General features: G+C 49.2%; 2 protein-coding genes and 1 pseudogene across 2 annotated transcripts in view; 1 reads left to right on the forward strand and 2 right to left on the reverse strand.

Annotated features, from left to right (window-relative positions):
* The window catches only part of LOC147118502 (uncharacterized), a 70,487-nt pseudogene extending 56,860 nt beyond the window's left edge, over positions 1–13,627 (forward strand).
* LOC147118503 (uncharacterized) lies at positions 861–5,707 on the reverse strand. The gene is made up of 2 exons (XM_085984435.1): positions 5,605–5,707; positions 861–2,203 (listed from the first exon to the last, which is right to left on the reverse strand). The coding sequence occupies exon 2, from the start codon at positions 2,093–2,095 to the stop codon at positions 1,058–1,060; it is 1,038 nt and encodes a 345-aa protein (XP_085840561.1). The 5' UTR covers positions 2,096–2,203; positions 5,605–5,707; the 3' UTR covers positions 861–1,057.
* Positions 13,628–21,484: 7,857 nt separating the features above from the next.
* LOC147118504 (uncharacterized) overlaps positions 21,485–21,788 on the reverse strand; it is a 44,484-nt gene continuing 44,180 nt past the window's right edge. The window contains exon 3 of the mRNA XM_085983924.1: positions 21,485–21,550. Coding sequence (XP_085840050.1) covers positions 21,485–21,550 — 66 coding nt within the window. The remainder of the gene's footprint in view (positions 21,551–21,788) is intronic.

The raw sequence follows: 21,788 nt of genomic DNA on the forward strand, positions 1-21,788 counted from the left end.
GACCAACACTTGCTTTAGCTACTCTCGTTCCTTTTACATACTAGAAGCTCTTACAGTCTGTTTTTATATTTCTTGCTAATTTAAACTCATTCTATTTCCTCCCTTTTTGTCAATTGTTTGGTTTTGTAGCCATCTTTCGATCCATTCTGCTGCCTGGCCCTTCACTCCACACGGCCTGACCTGGGTCATCTTGTAGATCTTACAAACTGTTATAGATCGCAAGCTGGTCACAAAACAGAAAACAGAGTGTAGGGGTTGGGAGCGGCTACTCAGACTGGCAAAAGGTGGGAAGTGGTGTTCCACAGGGATTGGTGCTGGGACCACTGTTGTTCACCATTTACATAATCGATTTGGACTCGGGAATCAGAGGTACAATTTCAAAATTTGTCGATGACACCAAATTGGGCGGTAAAGTTAATACTGAGGAAGACTGCGACAAAATGCAAGAAGACATTAATAAATTTGCAGAACGGGCGTGTAATTGGCAAATAAATTTCAATATAGCTAAGTGTGAGGTGGTGTGTTTTGGTGGGAAGAATAAGGAGGCCACACATTACTTGGAAAATAAGAGTCTAAATGGGGTAGAGGAGCAAATGGATCTCAGGGTCCAGATACACAAATCACTAAAAGTAGCAACGCAGGTTAATGAGGTCGTAAAAGGAACAAACAATGGACTGGGGTTCATTTCTAGAGGAGCCTTCTGCTCCAAGTCTGGGAGCTCAGAACCACGGCTGAGAGCGGCTGGGACACATTTCATACACATCTCAGGAAAGGCCAAAGTGCCATTTACCCCTCTCAGTGTGGCCCTGAAGGACTGTTCACAGGCTGAAGTTCTGTCCCCCCCGTACGATCCGTCCCCCAGTTTGTAGACAAAAATCGACAACAATGTGTTTCACACAAAGCTGATTTATTTGACATCTATCCAGAATATTAAACTCCAGCCCAGTTATAGGGGTTATTAACATCAGCAGAAACAAACCCCAACTGTCAGAATGAACATGGTTCAGTCCTGGATGTGGTTAACAGCAGCAATAACAGCAGAATCCAACCCCTGCTGTCACTTGTGAATTCGCTGGTGTTTCAGCAGATGGGATGAACGAGTGAATCCCTTCCCACACACGGAGCAGGTGAACGGCCTCTCCCCAGTGTGAACTCGCTGGTGTCTCAGCAGGGTGGATGACTGAGTAAATCCGTTCCCACACACGGAGCAGGTGAACGGCCTCTCCCTAGTGTGAACTAGCTGGTGTGTCAGCAGGTTGGATGACTGAGTGAATCCCTTCCCACACACGGAGCAAGTGAACGGCCTCTCCCCAGTGTGAACTCGCTGATGATTCAGCAGGGTGGATGAATCAGTGAATCCCTTCCCACACTCAGGGCAGGTGAACGGCCTCACCCCAGTGTGAACTCGCTGGTGTCTCAGCAGGTGGGATGAACGAGTGAATCCCTTCCCACACTCAGGGCAGGTAAATGACCTCTCCCCGGTGTGAACTCGCTGGTGTGTTAGAAGGTCGGATAAATTAGTGAATCTCGTCCCACACTCAGAGCAGGTGAACAGCGTCTCCCCAGTGTGAACTCGCTGGTGTCTCAGCAGGTCGGATGACTGAGTGAATCCCTTCCCACACACGGAGCAGGTGAACGGCCTCTCCCCAGTGTGAGTGCGCTGGTGTACAGTGAGTTCAGATGATCGCCTGAACCCAGTCCCGCAGTGAGAGCACCTGAACGGTCTCTCGTCAGTGTGAACACGTTGATGACACGTCAGGTCCCCAGAACTTTTATAGCACTTCCCACAGTCTGAACATTTAAAAGGTCTCTCATCAGAGTGAACTCGCTGGTGATTCAGTAGGTTGGAAGACTGATTGAATCCCTTCCCACACATGGAGCAGGTGAATGGTCTCTCCCCAGTGTGAACTCGCTGGTGTCTCAGCAGGTTGGATGATTGAGTGAATCCCTTCCCACAATCAGAGCAGGTGAACGGCCTCTCCCCGGTGTGAATGCGCTTGTGTGTCGATAGGCCAGAGGATCGGCTGAAGCCTCGTCCACACACAGAACACGTGTACGGTTTCTCCCCACTGTGAACGGTGCTCTTTGCTTCCATGTTCAGAGGCCGGTGATACTCAGATCCGATGAATCGAGTGACTCTGTCAGATCTTGATGTGATGTTTGGTTTGAGCTTCCTGTCTGCAAATCCTCCCCTTCTAACATCCTGTAAAATGAATTTAAAACTGGGAGCGTGAGAGAGAACCCACTAAAGAGGCAGGTTGTGAAATTGAGTTTAATGAATCTGGTCATTTGTGGGGCTGGCACTAGGAAAAAGTGACCATGAAAGCTGCCGGATTGTCGTAAAAACCCAACTGGTTCACTGATGGCCCTCAGGGAAGGGAATCCGCCACCTGGTCTGGGCCTACTCTGGCCTCTATGGGAGGAGAGAGAGTTGGGAGTGGGGAGGGGGCGAAGGAAAGGAACTTTATACATCTGCAACTCGACCAGAACTTTGACGGAACCTCCAAAACCCGAGACCTCCACCACCTAGAAGGACAAAGGCAGCTGTTGCATGGGAGCACCATGAGGAGATGACATATGAGGAGAGGTTGAGTAGATTGGGACTCTACTCATTGGAGTTCAGAAGAATGAGAGGCGATCTTATTGAAACATATAAGATTGTGAAGGGGTTGGATCGGGTGGATGCGGGGAAGATGTTCCCGATGATGGGTGAAACTAGAACTAGGGGGCATAGTCTTAGAATAAGGGGCTGCTCTTTCAAAACTGAGATGAGGAGGAACTACTTCACTCAGAGGGTGGCAGGTCCATGGAATATGCTGCCCCAAAAGGCTGTAGAAGCTACATCATTACATAAATTTAAAACAGAAATAGACAGTTTCCTAGAAGTAAAGGGAATTAAGGGTTACGGGGAGCGGGCAGGAATTTGGACATGAGTCTAGGTTCGGATTGGTCATGGCCCTGTGGGTAGCGGAGCGGGCCCAGGGGCCGTGTAGCCTGATCCTGCTCCTATTTCGTGTGTCTAATTCTGTTAGATTCAGGGGATGGTTCTATGATAGTGGATTGGCGGTTAGGATCAGATCAGCCATGATCTTATTGAATGGCGGAGCAGGCTCGAGGGGCCGATTGGCCTACTCCTGCTCCTATTTCTTATGTTCTTATCACCTCCAAGTTACTCTCCAAGTCACACACCATCCTGGCGTAACAGCATTGTGGGGGTACCTTCACCACACGGATGGCAGCAGTTCAAGAAGGCGGCTCACCACCACCTTCTCAACGGGAAGCTTGCGAGCGACGCCCATATCCCAAGAATGAATTATAACAAATCTGAATGTAAACTGGATTAAAAGCCTCTACAGAAATACTTGTTCCTAAAACAATACTCTTTTATATTGTAGGGACAGTGTCTGTTTATCAACCTAATCTCCCCTAGAATCCACCTCCCTTGACAGTCTCACATTGGAAATTGTTGGGTCCTCCTGGGCTCAGAAGTACTGGGGGTTAAACCCAGCAGCTTCTCCTCCATCTCCACTCCAGCTCAAACTGAAGCAACAAAAAGACCTACACAGGCGGCCAGGGACCTACCTTCCGTCAGCCTGCAATAAAACTCTTCCCGACAGCCACTGACGAATGGCGGCCGCAGCACACACAATTCCCTGCGCCCCAAAAACCACTCTATCCAAAGCGCTGATTTCCCCGCTGAGAGTGCGCATGCTCCCCGGGGCCGCTGGCCATTTTGGGAGCCTGGCTCCTGTCCGTTTCCCGAGTCGGACTTGGTGGAATCGGCTGAAGAAACCGGGAAGCGGTGGCTCGGATGGGGGCGGCGCTGCACCCTGGGTTTCCTGGTGTCAGGCCCGGTGCTCTGATTCTGATTGAGTTTTTTGATGAGGTAACAGAGAGGGTTGATGAGGGCAATGCAGTTAACGTGGTGTACCTAGATATCCAAAAGGCATTCGACAAGTGCCACATAATAGGCTGGCCAGCAAAGTTGAAGCCCATGGAATAAAAGGGACAGTGGCAGCATGGATACGAAATTGGCTAAGTGACAGAAAACAGAGAGTAGTGGTGACCGGTTGTTTTTCCGGACTGGAGGAAGGTACACAGTGGTGTTCCCCAGGGGTCGGTACTGGGATCACTGCTTTACTTGGTATATATTAATGAGTTAGACTTGGGTGTACAGGGCACAATTTCAAAATATGCAGATGACACAAAACTTGGAAGTATAGTGAACAGTGGGGAGGATAGTGATAGACTTCAAGAGGACATAGACAGACTGGTGGAATGGGCGGACACGTGGCAGATGAAATTTAACGCAGAAAAGTGCGAAGTGATACATTTTGGTAGGAAGAACAAGGAGAGGCAACATAAACTAAACGGTACAATTCTAAAGTGGTTGCATGAACAGGGAGACCTGGGGGTATGTGTGCACAATTCGTTGAAGGTGGCAGGGCAGGTTGAGAAAGCGGTTAAAAAAGCATACGGGGTCCTGGGCTTCTTAAATAGAGGCACAGAGTATGATCAACCTTTATAAAACACTGGTTTGGTCTCATCTGGAGTATTGTGTCCAATTCTGGGCACTGTACTTTAAGAAGGATGTGAAGGCCTTAGAGAGGGTGCAGAAAAGATTTACAAGAATGGTTCCAGGGATAAGGGATGAGGGACTTCAGTTACGTGGATAGACTGGAGAAGCTGGGGTTGTTCTCCTTAGAGCAGAGAAGGTTGGGAGGAGATTTGATAGAGGTGTTCAAAATGATGAGGGTTCTGGACAGTGTAGATAGAGAGAAACTGTTCCCATTGGCGGAAGGGTCAAGAACCAGAGGACATAGATTTAAGGTGATTGACAGAAGAACCAAAGGCGGCATGAGGAAAAACTTTTTTACGCAGCGAGTGGTTAGGATCTGGAATGCACTGCCTGAAAGGGTGGTGGAGGCAGATTCAATCACGGCTTTCAAAAGGGAATTGGATAAGTACCTGAAATAAAGAAATGTACAGGGTTACGGGGAAAGGGCGGGGAGTGGGACTAGCTGAAGTGGTCTTGCAGAGAGCCGGCACGGACTCGACGGGCCGAATGGCCTCCTTCTGTGCTGTAACCATTCTATGATTCTATAAAATGTTAGAAAGTTTGTTCTACAGAAGCACGAGGTTTATCTGCTTTTATTGATGAATTTAAAAAGTCTGTATTAAAACCTGAGCCAGTGTGTTGTGAGACAAAGAGCCTTGTGTCCAATAAGGGGAATAAAGGCCCACAGCCTCCCCTGGCCCCGGGCCCTGAACAAGGGACTGGAGAAACTCGCTGCCCTGCGGATCAGACAATCAGCCGGCGCTAGTCCCGCCCCTCGGGCTCCCCGATTGGTTGGAGGACCCGCCGCCGGCTCGCACCTCCAGCCCCGCCCCGCTTGCTCCCTATTGGTCGGAAGCTCCCGTCAATCAGGCCGTGGGCCCGGGTCACGTGTCCCCGAGGAGATCACGTTACCGTCCAATTGACGCCGCTCGGTCCGGGACCTCGCGGACTCTCAGGTTTTTCTATTTCTCTTTATTCTCTCCCGATCCACCGCTCCCCCCCCCAACCCGCGCGATTCTCCACCCAATCGGAGGGAGAAAACTCACTTTGCGTCACCGATCGCGACTCCAACCGACACCAAGGCCTTTCCCAGAATGGCCCGCGCCGACTCCGTCCGACAGGATCCGAGTGCGCAGGCGCAGCTCCGAGTGGGGGAGGGGGTTGGTGTCCTCTGGGCATGCGCGGTTATTACCGTTGGTGACCGGGAGGGGTCGCTGTGCCGGACTCGGGCCAAACCGCCGTCCCGCGTGCGCATGCGCAGCCTCTTGGCTGTCACTCAGCCAACCGCCAGAAGAGGTCGCTGGTGAGACCAGTGAAGAAAGAAAGACTTGCATTTACATAGCGCCTTTCACCACCACCGGACATCCCAAAGTGTTTTACAGCTAATGAAGTACTTTTGAAGTGTAGTCACTGTTGTAATGTAGGAAACGCAGCAGTCACAAACAGCAATGTGATAATGACCAGATAATCTATCTTTTTGTGTTGATTGAGAGATAAACATTGGCTAGGAGACAACTGCCCTGCTCTTTCCCACATTACAACAGTGACTACTTCATTGTAGTACTTCATTGGCTGTAATGCACTTCAAGACGTCTGCTGGTCATGAAAGGCAGTATATAAATGCAAGTCTTTCTTTCTCAAAATAGTGCCATGGGATCTTTTATATCCACCTGAGAGAGCAGACGGGGCCTCAGTTTAACGTCTCATCTGAAAGACAGCACCTCCGACAGTGCCGCACTCCCTCAGCACTGCACTGGAGTGTCAGCCTAGATTTTTGTGTTTAAGTCTCTGGGCTGGGACTTAAACCCACAACTTTCTGACTCAGAGACGAAAGTGCTACCAACTGAGCCACTGGCTGACACTAAAGAACAAGCAGTTCTGACGACAGGCCATTGACCTTAAACGTAACTCTGTTTCTGTCTCCACAGATGCTGCCTGACCTGCTGAGTATTTCCAGCATTTTCTGTTTTTATCAAAGAAACAAGGGAGTGATTGCTGACAGGAAGAATGTTGGGTCGTCCTGCGCATGCGCACCTCCCTGGCGGCTGAGGCGAAACACCGACTCGCCCCCACCTGAGCCACGCACGCGTACCAGATGTTGTGGCTCCGCATGCGCGTCCGGTGTTCCAACCGCAGGGCTTTGTGAGCTGAGCATGCGCGTTGCGGACCGATCGGGACGGGCGATTGTGGGGCAGGGGGGAGAGAACGGGGGCCATGAGCACATGCGCGGGACTCAGAGTCAACAGAGCGCTTTCTGGAGCGCCGGGGCTTGTGGGTATTGCAGCCGCCATTACTGCTGATCCTTTCAACCAACCTGTGCAGCAGCTGGGGCCTGAAAATCAGCTTCACTGCCCCTAGGTTCGGAAAGGGGAAAATTAAACAACAGTTTGCCTCTGATCCTTTTCTGATCTTGATTTACAGGGTTATAGAAGTGGAGCAGTTACAGGCGGGAAGCTCAGACCAAACATCACGTCAAGATCTGACAGTCGCTGGATTCATCAGGACCTGAACATTATCGGTCTTTGCATATGGAAGGAGAAAGCAGTGATCGCAGCGATGACAAACCGCACAAGTGTTCGGTGTGTGGACGCGGATTCAGCCGATCGCCTGACCTGGTGAGACACGTGCACCGTCACACCGGGGAGAAACCGGGTAAAGGTGGGGATGGCAGGAAGGGATTCAGTTCCCCATCTGCAATAGAAGTTCAATGGCGCAGTCTTACCAGGGACAGTCCATTCACCTGCTCCGTGTGTGGAAAGGGATTTGTTTGTTCATCCCACCTGCAAACACACCAGCGTGTTCACACTGATGAGAGGCCGTTTCACTGTCTTGACTGTGGGAAGCGTTTTAAAAGCCCCGGGGATCTGGAGCGACACCAGCGAGCTCACACTGTGGAAAGGCTGTTCAACTGCTCCGTGTGTGGGAAGGGATTCCTGCAGTCATCCACCATGCTGAGACACCAACTTGTTCACACTGATGAGAGACCATTTAACTGTTCTGACTGTGGGAAGAGCTTTAAAAGCCCCGGGGAGCTGAAGGGACACCAGCGAGTTCACACTAACGAAAGACCCTTTAACTGTTCTGACTGTGGGAAGAGTTTTAAATTCCCCCGGGAGCTCAAGCAACACCAGCGAGTTCACACTGGGGAGAGGCCGTTCACCTGCTCCGTGTGTGGTAAGGGATTCACTGAGTCATCCATCCTACTGAGACACCAGCTTGTTCACACTGACGAGAGACCGTTTAAATGTTCTGACTGTGAGAAGAGCTTTAAAAGCTCCGGGGAGCTGAAGAGACACCAACACCTACACACTGGGGAGAGGCCGTTCACATGCTCCGTGTGTGGGAAGGGATTCGCTCGGCCCTCCAACCTGCTGGTACATCAGCGAGTTCACACTGGAGAGAACCCCTTTAAATGTTCTGACTGTGGAAAGAGCTTTAAACGCTCCGGGGATCTGAAGAGACACCAGTTCCTCCACACTGGGGAGAGACCATTCACCTGCTCCGTGTGTGGGAAGGGATTCACTGTGTCATCCACCCTCCTGTCACACCAGCTTGTTCACACTGACGAGAGACCCTTTAAATGTTCTGACTGTGGGAAGAACTTTAAAAGCTCGAAGAGCCTTAAGGGACACCAGCGTGTTCACATTGATCATAGAATCTAACAGCACAGAAGGAGGTGATTCGGCCCATCATATCTGTACCGGCTCTTTGAAAGAGCTGTCCAATTTAGTCCCAAACCCCAGCTTTATCCCCATAACTCTGAAAACTAGTCCTCTTCAAGGACATGTCCAATTACCATTGGAAAGTTCCTGTGGAACCTGATTCCAGCATCCTTTCAGATGGTGCGTTCCAGATCTTAACAACCCTCTGTGTGAAAACAATTCTCCTCATTCCCCTCTAGTTCTTTTAGCAACTATTTTAAATCTGTGACCCTTGGTTACCGACCCACTTGCCAGAGTGAACAGTTTCTCTCTACTTGCTCGATCAAAACCCCTCATCATTTTGAACACTCTATTAGGTCTCCTCTTAACCTTCTCTGCTCTAAGGGGAACAATCCCAGCTTCTCCAATCTCTCCACATAACTGAAGTCCCTCATCCCTGGTACCATCCTGGTCAACCTCCTCTGTACCCTCTGCAAGGCCTTGACATCCTTCCTAAAGTGTGGTGCCCAGAACTGTACACAAGACTCCAGCTGAGGCCAAAACCCTGCAGCTGTACAAAACCCTGGTTAGACCACACCTGGAGTACTGAGAGCAGTTCTGGGCACCACACCTTAGGAAGGATATATTGGCCTTGGAGGGAGTGCAGCGTAGGTTTACCAGAATGATACCCGGACTCCAAGGGTTAAGTTACGAGGAGAGATTACACAAATTAGGGTTGTATTCCCTGGAATTTAGAAGGTTAAGGTGTGATCTGATCGAAGTTTTCAGGATATTAAGGGGAACAGATAGGGTAGAGAGAGAGAAACTATTTCTGCTGGTTGGGGATTCTAGGACTGGGGGCACAGTCTAAAAATTATAGCCAGACCTTTCAGGAGTGAAATTAGGAAACACTTCTACACACAAAGGGTGGTAGAAGTTTGGAACTCTCTTCCGCAAACGGCAATTGATGCGAGATCAATTGTTAATTTTAAATCTGAGATTGATAGGTTTTTGTTACCCAAAGGTATTAAGGGATATGGGCCAAAGGCGGGTGTATGGAGTTAGGTCACAGATCAGCCATGATCTCATTGAATGGCGGAACAGGCTCGAGGGGCTGAATGGCCTCCTCCTGTCCTATGTTCCTAACTAGTGATTTGTAAAGGTTTAGTGTAACTTCCTTGTTTTTGTATTCAATGGCCCTATTTACAAAGCCAAGTATCCCATACGCTTTCTGAACCGCCTCACCAACTTGCTGTGGCACTTTCAAAGATTTGCGAATATGGACCCCCAGGTCCCTCTGCTCTTGCACCCCCTCAAAATAGTCCCATTTAGATTATACGGCCTCTCCCTGTTGTTTCTCCCAAAGTGCATCACTTCTCACTTATCCTCATTTAATTTCATCTGCCTTGTGTCTGCTCATTTCACAGTCTGTCTCTGTCCTTCTGAAGTCTGCTACTACTATGCTCACTATTTACTACGTTGCCAAGTTTTGTATCATCCGTAAACTTCAAAATTGTACACCTATACCCAAGTCCAGGTCAGTTATACATAACAAGAAAAGCAATGGTCCTAATCCCGACCCCTGGGGGAACCCACTGCATACTTCCCTCCAGTCAGAAAAACATCCCTCAGCACTGCTCACTGCCTCCTCTCCCTTAGCCAATTATATACCCAAATTACCATCAGCCCTTTAATTCCCTGTGCTTCTATTTTCCGAGTAAGTCTCTTGTGTGGTATTTTATCAAATGCCTTTTGAAAGTCCATATAAACAACATCTACTGCACTACCTTCATCAACCCTCTGTTACTTCATCAAAGAACTCAATCAGTTTAGTCAGACACGATTTACCTTTAACAAATCCATACTGGCTGCCCCTTATTAACCCATGCTTCTCCAAGTGAGAATTAATTTTGTCCTTGACAATGGTCTCTGGTCGTTCACCCACCACTGACATTAGACTGATTGGCCTGTAGTTACCAGGTTTATCTCTCTCCCCTTTTTTAAACAGAGGTGTAACATTTGCAATCCTCCAGTCCTCTGGCACCACTCCCATATATCTGAGGGAGATTGAAAGATTGTGGTCAGAGCTTCTGCTATCTCCACCCTAGCTTCCCTCAGCAATCTAGGATGCATCCCATCTGGACCGGGTGACTTGTTAACTTTGAGTGATGACAACCTATTGAGCACTTCCTTTCTATCTATTTTTATCCAATTTCTCTACTCCCCCCTCCTCTACTGCGACATTAACTTCATCCTCTTCTCTTGTGAAGACAGATGCTAAGTACTCATTCAGTACCTCAGCCACGCCCTCTGCCTCCGTATGATGAGCTCCTATTTGGTCCCTAATCGGCCCCACCATTCCTTTAACTATCCTTTTACTTTTCATATGTTTATAGAAGATTTTTGGGTTCTCTTTTATGTTACCTGCTAATCTTTTCTCATATTGTCTCTTTGCCCTTATATCCTGTTTCAATTTCCCCCGCACTCTCTGTATTCTGCCTGGTTTTTGACTGTATTCTGTACCTGACATTTGTCGTAAACCTCCTTTCTCTGTTTTATTCTAACTTCGATATCCTTTGTCATCGGGAGCTCTAGTTTTGGATGGCCCATCTTTCCTCCTTATGGGAATATGCTTGGTTTGTACCCGAACTATCTCAGCCTTGAAGGCCTGCCATTGGTCATTCACTGTTTTCCTGGACAATCTTTGTTTCCAGTCCACCTGTGCTCGATCCCTTCTCACATCACTGAAATTGGCTCTCTTCCAGCTGGGTATTTTCACCGTTGATTTTTCTCTGTCCCTTTCCATAACTACTTTAAACCTAATGATATTGTAATCACTGTTAACCAGATCCCTCCTGCCCCAGAACCAATGAGAGACCCTTTAAATGTTCTGACTGTGTAAAGAGGTTTCAGAGTTCATCCAACCTGCTGAGTCACCAGCGAGTTCACACAGATCCTCAAAGAAAGGAAGATGTTTTAGAAAGGCTGGCGGCACTAAAAGTTCACAGCCATCTCAGAGTAGTGTCCCTTTAATTACAATCTCGCAAAACAAGAAGAATTCACCAGACTGATACCTGGGATGGCAGGAATGACGTATGAGGAGAGATTGGGTCGACTGAGCTTATACTCGCTGGAGTTTAGAAGAATGAGAGGGGACCTCATTGAAACTTATAAAATTCTAACAGGACTGGCTGATTGGCTGTGATAAATTGACCCTTAGTGTTAGGGGGATTAAATACGTGGGGTTACGGGGATAGGGTGGGATATGTGTTGGTGTAGGGGTTACGGGGATCGGGTGGGATATGTGTCGGTGCAGGCTCGATGGGCCGAAATGGCCTCTATCTGCACTGTGGGGTTTCTGTGATTCTGTGAGGACTAGACAGACTAGATGCAGGAAGGATGTTCCCGATGGTGGGGGAGTCCAGAACCAGGGGTCACAGTCTAAGGATAAGGGGTAAGCCATTTAGGACAGAGATGAGGAGGAATTTCTTCACCCAGAGAGTGGTGAACCTGTGGAATTCTCTACCACAGAAGGCAGTTGAGGCCAATTCATTAAATATAGTCAAGAAGGAGTTAGATATATTTCTTAAGGCTAAAGGGATCAAGGGATATGGGGAGAAGGCACGGACAGGGTACTGAGTTTGGATGATCAGCCATGACCTCATTGAATGGCGGAGCAGGCTTGAGGGGCCAAATGGCCTACTCCTGCTCCTATCTTCTATGTTTCTATGTAATCACTGTCCCTTTAACTGCCACAAATCCCTGTGTGGAGGAGAGGGGGAGATACAGTCTGTCCCAGTAACTGTCACAGAACAGAATTAGCAACCCTGTCCCATAAGGGCTTGACCCTCCCCCACTCCTTGCTTTTCCTCAAGTGTCTCATTCTTAAATTTCTCATCCTTGTTTTCAAATCCCTCCGTGGCCTCGGCCCTCCCTATCTCTGTAATCTCTTCCAACCCCTACAACCCCCCGAGATATCTGCGCTCCTCTAATTCTGGCCTCTTGTGCATCCCCGATTTTAATCGCTCCACCATTGGTGGCCGTGCCTTCAGTTGCCTGGGCCCTAAGCTCTGGAATTCCTTCCCTAAACCTCTCCATCTCTCTCCCTCTCTCTCCTTCTTTAAGATGCTCCTTAAAACCTACTTCTTTGACCAAGCTTTTGGTCATCTGCCCGAACATCTCCCTATGTGGCTCAGTGTCAAATTTTGTTTTATAACGATCCTGTGAAGAGCCTTGGGAGGTTTTACTACATTAAAGGCGCTTTATAAATACAAGTGGTTGTTGCTGTTTCCTGAAACTAATAATAAATTCCCCAGAGGGAAAGAAACTTGTACTTTTACTCCCAAATATTAAAAAGTTTGTTTTACAGAAGCACGAGGTCTTTCTGCATTTATTAATCAATTTAAAAAGTCTCTATTAAAATCTGAGCCAGTGTGTTGTGAGACAAAGAGCCTTGTGTCCAATAAGGTGAATAAAGGCCCACAGCCTCCCCTGGCCCCGGGCCCTGAACAAGGGACTGGAGAAACTCGCTGCCCTGCGGATCAGACAATCACCCGGCACTAGTCCCGCCCCTCGGGCTCCCCGATTGGTTGGAGGACCCCCGCTGGCTCGCTCCTCCAGTCCCGCCCCGCTCGCTCCCTATTGGTCGGAAGCTCCCATCAATCAGGCCGTGGGGCCGGGTGACGTGTCCCTCACCGATTTTACAAAGAAACGTCGACTCTAATTTCTGTCCACGGATGTTGCCTGGCCTGCTGAGTTTTTCCAGCATTTTCTGTTGTTATTGCAAAGAAAGCCTCGTTATACCATCTCCAGATACACCAGCGAGTTCACACTGGGGAGAGGCCGTTCACCTGCTCTGTGTGTGGGAAGGGATTCACTCAGTCATCCCATCTTCTGACTCACCAACTTGTTCACACTGTTAAAAGACCATTTAGATGTTCTGACTGTGAGAAAAGCTTTAAAAGCACAAGCGACCTGTTCACCCACCAATGCACGCACACTGGGGAGAGGCCGTTCACCTGCTCCGTGTATGGGAAGGGATTCACTCAGTCATGCACTCTGCTGAGACACCAGCGAGTTCACACTGAGGAGAGATCTTTCACATGCTCTTATTGTGGGAAGGCTTTCACTTGGAAGTCTAACCTGCTTAATCACCAGCGAGTTCACACTGGGGAGAGGTCGTTCACCTGCTCCATGTGTGGGAAGGGATTCACCCGTTCATCCCATCTGCTGAGACACCAGCTAGTTCACCAGTGACTGCAGGGGTTTGATTCTGTTGTTATTGCTGCTGTTAATCAAATCCAGGATTGAATCATGTTTCTCTGGCAATTGGGCTTTGTTTCTGCTGATGTTAATAACCAGATTAACTGGGGTTGATATTAATATTCTGGACCAATATTAAATAAATCAGCTTTGTTTCAAACACAGTGTGTCTAATATTTGATTTCTCCATGATAAGAGGAGACTAATTGGTGTTCTGTTACCGACTGTTTCTTACTCTGGATTATTTCAGTTCTCATCTAACCACATCAAATCCCAAGCTTGTTCCATTTGTGTACACGGTCTGTGGGTGTCATAGACTGAATTGTAGTGTCTCGCTTTACTCTCAACTGAAATTCCTTTGAACCACCCCTTTACAGAACTAACTTGTATAAGATTTGAAATCTGTTATTTTCTGTATCATTTAACCTCTTTTGGATCCGATTTTAAAAAAAACTCCACACACACTGCATGTGACAGCCTTAGAAATGTTCTGATCTTTGTAATTGTCATTGTTGATTTTGATGGTCCCGTCAATTAATCTCATTACTAACATACCTTGCACTATTTCTTTAATCGAGATAATTGTTTCAAATACTTCTTTATCAGGACTTCAGCTCCTCCATTGATCCCTGTCAATAATCCTTGGTCAGGGGCTGGGGTTAGGGTGTAGGCTTAGGGGTTAGTGGTTAGCGAGGCCCGACCAGATTGGACCAGGAGAGCACCGAGGCGGAGTATAAAAGGAGGAGCGAGGCGAGGCCCGACCAGATCGGACCAGGAGAGCACCGAGGCGGAGTATAAAAGGAGGAGCGAGGCGAGGCCCGACCAGATCGGACCAGGAGAGCACCGAGGCGGAGTATAAAGGGAGGAGCGAGGCGAGGCCCGACTAGATCGGACCAGGAGAGCACCGAGGCGGAGTTTAAAAGGCGGAGCGAGGCGAGGCCCGACCAGATTGGACCAGGAGAGCACCGAGGCGGAGTATAAAAGGAGGAGCGAGGCGAGGCCCGACCAGATCGGACCAGGAGAGCACCGAGGCGGAGTATAAAAGGAGGAGCGAGGCGAGGCCCGACCAGATCGGACCAGGAGAGCACCGAGGCGGAGTATAAAGGGAGGAGCGAGGCGAGGCCCGACTAGATCGGACCAGGAGAGCACCGAGGCGGAGTTTAAAAGGCGGAGCGAGGCGAGGCCCGACCAGATCGGACCAGGAGAGCACCGAGGCAGAGTTTAAAAGGCGGAGCGAGGCGAGGCCCGACCAGATCGGGCCAGGAGAGCACCGAGGCGGAGTATAAAGGGAGGAGCGAGGCGAGGCCCGACTAGATCGGACCAGGAGAGCACCGAGGCGGAGTATAAAGGGAGGAGCGAGGCGAGGCCCGACCAGATCGGACCAGGAGAGCACCGAGGCGGAGTATAAAAGGCGGAGCGAGGCGAGGCCCGACCAGATCGGAGCAGGAGAGCACCGAGGCGGAGTATAAAAGGCGGAGCGAGGCGAGGCCCGACCAGATCGGAGCAGGAGAGCACCGAGGCGGAGTATAAAAGGAGGAGCGAGGCGAGGCCCGACCAGATCGGACCAGGAGAGCACCGAGGCGGAGTATAAAAGGCAGAGCGAGGCGAGGCCCGACCAGATCGGACCAGGAGAGCACCGAGGCGGAGTATAAAAGGAGGAGCGAGGCGAGGCCCGACCAGATCGGACCAGGAGAGCACCGAGGCCGGGTATAAAAGGAGGAGCGAGGCGAGGCCCGACCAGATCGGACCAGGAGAGCACCGAGGCGGAGTATAAAAGGAGGAGCGAGGCGAGGCCCGACTAGATCGGACCAGGAGAGCACCGAGGCGGAGTATAAAAGGCAGAGCGAGGCGAGGCCCGACCAGATCGGACCAGGAGAGCACCGAGGCGGAGTATAAAAGGCAGAGCGAGGCGAGGCCCGACCAGATCGGACCAGGAGAGCACCGAGGCGGAGTATAAAAGGAGGAGCGAGGCGAGGCCCGACCAGATCGGACCAGGAGAGCACCGAGGCCGGGTATAAAAGGAGGAGCGAGGCGAGGCCCGACCAGATCGGAGCAGGAGAGCACCGAGGCGGAGTATAAAAGGAGGAGCGAGGCGAGGCCCGACCAGATCGGACCAGGAGAGCACCGAGGCGGAGTATAAAGGGAGGAGCGAGGCGAGGCCCGACCAGATCGGACCAGGAGAGCACCGAGGCGGAGTATAAAAGGAGGAGCGAGGCGAGGCCCGACCAGATCGGACCAGGAGAGCACCGAGGCCGGGTATAAAAGGAGGAGCGAGGCGAGGCCCGACCAGATCGGACCAGGAGAGCACCGAGGCCGGGTATAAGAGGAGCGAGGCGAGGCCCGACCAGATCGGACCAGGAGAGCACCGTGGCCGAGTATAAATGGAGGAGCGAGGCGAGGCCCGACCAGATCGGACCAGGAGAGCACCGTGGCCGAGTATAAAAGGAGGAGCGAGGCGAGGCCCGACCAGATCGGACCAGGAGAGCACCGAGGCGGAGTATAAAGGGAGGAGCGAGGCGAGGCCCGACCAGATCGGACCAGGAGAGCACCGAGGCGGAGTATAAAAGGAGGAGCGAGGGGAGGCCCGACCAGATCGGACCAGGAGATCACCGAGGCGGAGTATAAAAGGAGGAGCGAGGGGAGGCCCGACCAGCTCAGCAGCGGGGAGAGAGGTAAAAAGTAATCAGAGTGTGACGTCACCAGGGAGCAGGTAAGTGATTGGTTGGTGAGTATTTCTCTATTTTTTAAACTTTAACTCTGTGGTTTATTGTTGCTAAGGTCTTTCTGGTGTAGCGGGGACTGTTGGTAAACCATACAAGCGCCCTAGAGTATATCTTTAACTGGTGGCATTGAATTAATTTAAATTAATTAAAGGGGTAAGTCATGCCAGGAGAGCCCAGCCCCGTGTTATGCTCCTCTTGCTCTATGTGGGAATTCAGGGACGCTGCCAGTGTCCCTGATGACCACGTGTGCCAGAAATGCATCCAGCTGCAGCTACTAGCAGACCGCACGGAGGCGCTGGAGCTGCGGATGGATGGGCTTTGGAGCATTCACGATGCTGAGAGGGTCGTGGATTACACGTTTGATGAGTTGGTCACGCCGCAGGGTAGGGCTGCACAGGCAGAAGGGAAATGGGTGACCATCAGGCAGAGCAGTAGAGGCAGGCAGGTAGTGCAGGGGACCCCTGTGGCCATCCCCCTTTCAAACAGGTATACCAATTTGGATACTGTTGAGGGGGATGGCTTACCAGAGGAAGGCAGCAGCAGCCAACTTCCTGGCACTAGGGGTGCTTCTGCTGCTCAGGAAGGGAGGAAAAAGAGTGGGAGAGCAATGGTGGTAGGGGATTCTATCGTAAGGGGAACAGATAGGCGTTTCTGTGGCCGTAGATGTGACTCCAGGATGGTTTGTTGCCTCCCTGGTGCCAGGATCAAGGATATCATTGAACGGCTGCAGGGCATTCTGAAGGGGGAGGGTGAACAGGCAGAGGTCGTGGTTCACATTGGGACCAACGACCTAAGTAGGAAGAGGGATGACGTCCTGCAGCAAGAATTTAGGGAGCTAGGTAGCAGATTAAAGAGTCGGACCTCAAAGGTTGTAATCTCTGGATTACTCCCGGTGCCATGTGCTAGTGAGTATAGGAATTGGAGGATAGAGCAGATGAATGCGTGGCTAAAGAGTTGGTGCAGGAGGGAGGGCTTTAGTTTCCTGGATCACTGGCCCTGCTTCTGGGGAAGGTGGGACTTGTACAAGTCGGACGGGTTGCACCTGAACCAGAGCGGGACAAATATCCTTGCGGGGAGGTTTGCTAGCACTGTTCGGGGGGGTTTAAACTAAAATGGCAGGGGGTTGGGAACCTGAGCAAGGAGACAGAGGAAAGGAAAACAGGGATAAAAGCAAAAGATAGGAAGCAGAAAAACAAAAGTGGCAGTCAGAGAAATCAACGGTTTAAATCAAACGTGGCCACAGTAAATAATAATTCTAATAGGTCTAAGAGCATTAAAAAAACAAGCCTGAAGGCTTTGTGTCTTAATGCGAGGAGCATTTTTAATAAGGTGGATGAATTGGTTGCGCAAATAGACGTAAACGAATATGATTTGGTTGGGATTACGGAAACGTGGCTCAAGGGTGGCCAACACTGGGAACTCAACATCCAGGGGTATTCGATATTCAGGAAAGATAGGCAAAAAGGAAAGGGAGGTGGGGTAGCATTACTGGTTAAAGAAGGGATTAATACAATTGTAATGAAGGATATTCGCTCTGATGATGTGGAATCTGTATGGGTAGAATTGAGAAATACTAAGGGGAAAAAAACATTAGTGGGAGTGGTATATAGACCTCCAAACAGTAAGGCGGAGGTTGGGGATGGCATTAAAAGGGAAATTAAAGAAGCATGCAATAAGGGCACAGCAGTCATCATGGGTGACTTTAATCGACATATAGATTGGGCCAACCAAATTAGTAACAATACTGTGGAGGAGGAATTCCTGGAGTGTTTACGGGATGGTTTCCTGGACCAATATGTCGAGGAACCAACCAGAGATCAGGCCATCTTAGACTGGGTATTATGTAACGAGAAAGGATTAATTAGCAATCTTGTTGTACGAGGCCCCTTGGGTCGGAGCGATCATAATATGATCGAATTCTTCATTAAGATGGAGAATGAAGTAGTTGACTCAGAGACAAGGGTCCTCAATTTAAATAAAGGAAACTACGATGGTCTGAGGAGCGAGTTGGGTAGAATTGATTGGGGAATGGCACTCAAAGGGTTGACGGTGGATAGGCAATGGCAAACATTCAAAGACCGAATGGATGAGCTACAAAATTTGTTCAACCCAGTTTGGCATAAAAATAAAACAAAAAAGGTGACTCAACCGTGGCTAACAAGGGAAATTAGGGATAGCATAAGATCCAAGGAGAGAACATATAAATTGGCTAGAAAAAGCAATAATCCTGAGGATTGGGAGCAGTTTAGGAGTCAACATGGGAGGACAAAGGGATTAATTAAGAAAGGGAAAATAGAATATGAGAGTAAGCTAGCAGGGAACATAAAAACTGACTGTAAAAGCTTTTATAGATATGTGAAGAGAAAAAGATTGGTGAAGTCAAGCATAGGTCCCTTACAGTCAGAATCAGGGGAATTTATAATGGGAAACAAGGAAATGGCTGACCAACTAAATACATACTTTGGTTCTGTCTTCACAAAGGAGGACACAAATAACCTCCCAGAGATGCCGGGAAACATAGGGTCTGATGAAAGGGAGGAACTGAAAGAAATCAGTATTTGTAGGGGGATGGTGTTAGGAAAATTGATGGGACTGAAGACCGATAAATCCCCAGGGCCTGATGGTCTACATCCCAGGGTACTTAAGGAAGTGGCCCTAGAGATAGTAGATGCATTACTGGTCATCTTCCAGAACTCGATAGACTCTGGAACGGTACCCATGGATTGGAGGGTAGCTAATGTTACCCCACTATTCAAAAAAGGTGGGAGAGAAAAAGGGGAATTATAGACCGGTAAGCCTGACATCGGTAGTGGGGAAAATGCTAGAGTCTATTATAAAAGATGTAATAGCAGAGCACTTGGAAAGCAGTGACAGGATCGGACAAAGTCAACATGGATTTACAAAAGGTAAATCATGCTTGACTACTGGAATTTTTTGAGGATGTAACTGGTAAAATAGATAAGGGAGAACCAGTGGATTTGGTGTATTTGGACTTTCAGAAGGCTTTCGATAATGTCCCACATAAGAGATTAGCGTGCAAAATTAAGGCACATGGGATTGGGGGCAAGGTATTGACTTGGATAGAGAACTGGTTGGCGGACAGAAAGCAAAGAGTTGGAATAAACGGGTCGTTTTCCGAGTGGCAGGCAGTGACTAGTGGGGTACCGCAAGGATCGGTCCTAGGACCTCAGCTATTCACAATACATATTAATGATCTGGACGAGGGAATTGGATGTAATATCTCCAAATTTGCAGACGACACAAAGCTGGGTGGGAGGGTAAGCTGTGAGGAGGATGTCGTGAAACTCCAGTACGATTTGGACAGGTTGGGTGATTGGGCAGAAACATGGCAAATGCACTATAATGTGGATAAATGTGAGGTTATCCACTTTGGTGGCAAAAACAGGAAGGCAGATTATTATTTGAATGGCAATAGCTTGAGAGAAGGGGAAGTGCAAAGAGACCTGGGTGTTATTGTGCACCAGTCGCTGAAGGTAAGCATGCAGGTGCAGCAGGCGGTTAAGAAGGCAAATGGTATGTTGGCCTTCGTAGCAAGAGGGTTCGAGTACAGGAACAAGGATGTCTTGCTACAGTTGTACAGGGCCTTGGTGAGACCGCACCTTGAGTATTGTGTGCAGTTTTGGTCACCTTACCTGAGGAAGGACGTTCTTGCCATGGAGGGAGTGCAGCGAAGATTCACCAGGCTGATAGCTGGGATGGCAGGAATGACGTATGAGGAGAGATTGTGTCGATTGGGCTTATACTCACTGGAGTTTAGAAGATTGAGAGGGGATCTCATCGAAACCTATAAAATTCTGTCAGGTCTGGACAGACTAGATGCAGGAAGGATGTTTCTGATGGCCGGGGAGTCCAGAACCAGGGGTCATAGTCTAAGGATAAGGGGTAAGCCATTTAGGACTGAAATGAGGAGAAATTTCTTCACCCAGAGAGTGGTGAACCTGTGGAATTCTCTGCCACAGAGGGCGGTGGAGGCCAGTTCATTAAATATATTCAAGAAAGAGTTGGATATATTTCTTGAGGCTAAAGGGATCAAGGGATATGGGGAGAAGGCAGGGACAGGGTACTGAAGTTGGATGATCAGCTATGATCTCATTGAATGGCGGAGCAGACTCGAAGGGCCGAATGGCCTACTCCTGCTCCTATCTTCTATGTTTCTATGTTTGGGGTTCGTGGTTATTGGTTAGGATTGGGGTTAGTGGTTGGGGCTAGTGGTTATTGGTTAGGATTGGGGTTAGTGGTTGGGGCTAGTGGTTATTGGTTAGGATTGGGGTTAGTGGTTGGGGTTAGTGGTTATTGGTTAGGATTGGGGTTAGTGGTTGGGGCTAGTGGTTATTGGTTAGGATTGGGGTTAGTGGTTGGGGCCCGTGGTTATTGGTTTGGATTGGTGTTAGTGGTTATTGGTTAGGATTGGAGTTAGTGGTTATTGGTCAGGATTGGGGTTAGTGGTTGGGGTTTGTGATTATTGGTTAGGATTGGGGTTAGTGGTTGGGGCTTGTGATTATTGATTAGGACTGGGGTTAGTGGTTGGGGCCCGTGGTTATTGGTTAGGATTGGGGTTAGTGGTTGGGGCTAGTGGTTATTGGTTAGGATTGGGGTTAGTGGTTGGGGCTTGTGATTATTGATTAGGATTGGGGTTAGTGGTTGGGGCTCATGGTTATTGGTTTGGATTGGTGTTAGTGGTTGGGGCTAGTGGTTATTGGTTAGGATTGGAGTTAGTGGTTATTGGTCAGGATTGGGGTTAGTGGTTGGGGCTAGTGGTTATTGGTCAGGATTGGGGTTAGTGGTTGGGGCTAGTGGTTATTGGTCAGGATTGGGGTTAGTGGTTGGGGCTTGTGATTATTGGTTAGGATTGGGGTTAGTGGTTATTGGTCAGGATTGGGGTTAGTGGTTATTGGTCAGGATTGGGGTTAGTGGTTATTGGTCAGGATTGGGGTTAGTGGTTATTGGTCAGGATTGGGGTTAGTGGTTGGGGCTAGTGGTTATTGGTCAGGATTGGGGTTAGTGGTTGGGGCTTGTGATTATTGGTTAGGATTGGGGTTAGTGGTTATTGGTCAGGATTGGGGTTCGTGGTTATTGGTCAGGATTGGGGTTCGTGGTTATTGGTCAGGATTGGGGTTAGTGGTTATTGGTCAGGATTGGGGTTCGTGGTTATTGGTCAGGATTGGGGTTAGTGGTTGGGGTTCGTGGTTATTGGTTAGGATTGGGGTTAGTGATCAGGATTGGGGTTAGTGGTTGGGGGTAGCCGATAGGATATTAGGCTTAGGAGTTGGTGATTAAGTTTACAAACCACTATTGACAACGCCAGTGTCACTAGACGCGTCCTTTTTCATTTCATGTTTTTGAACCTCACACAGACGAGTCACAAAAGAGCCTCATGAATTGTTCATTCATGGAACCTTCTTTCTGGCCCGAGCCTGATTTCCTCCCTTCTTTCACATCTCGACATTTCTCACAGAAACAGACATCAGGGACATTAGACTTTGGGATATGGGGACAAGAACAGGCGGATCCAGGTATTGTGCAGATTACATCCAATCATCGGCCTGCCTGAAAAGGGCTCCTGACAATAACCTGTCACCAGGC

This window comes from Somniosus microcephalus, chromosome 4, assembly GCF_052327205.1.
Source record: "Somniosus microcephalus isolate GS21.2 chromosome 4, FLI_Smic_1.0, whole genome shotgun sequence".
Classification (NCBI taxonomy): Eukaryota; Metazoa; Chordata; class Chondrichthyes; order Squaliformes; family Somniosidae; genus Somniosus; species Somniosus microcephalus.

What these genes read in the sequence shown, in the direction of transcription:
- LOC147118503 (XM_085984435.1), bottom strand. Translation starts at nt 2,095, where the DNA reads ATGGAAGCAAAGAGCACCGTTCACAGTGGGGAGAAACCGTACACGTGT.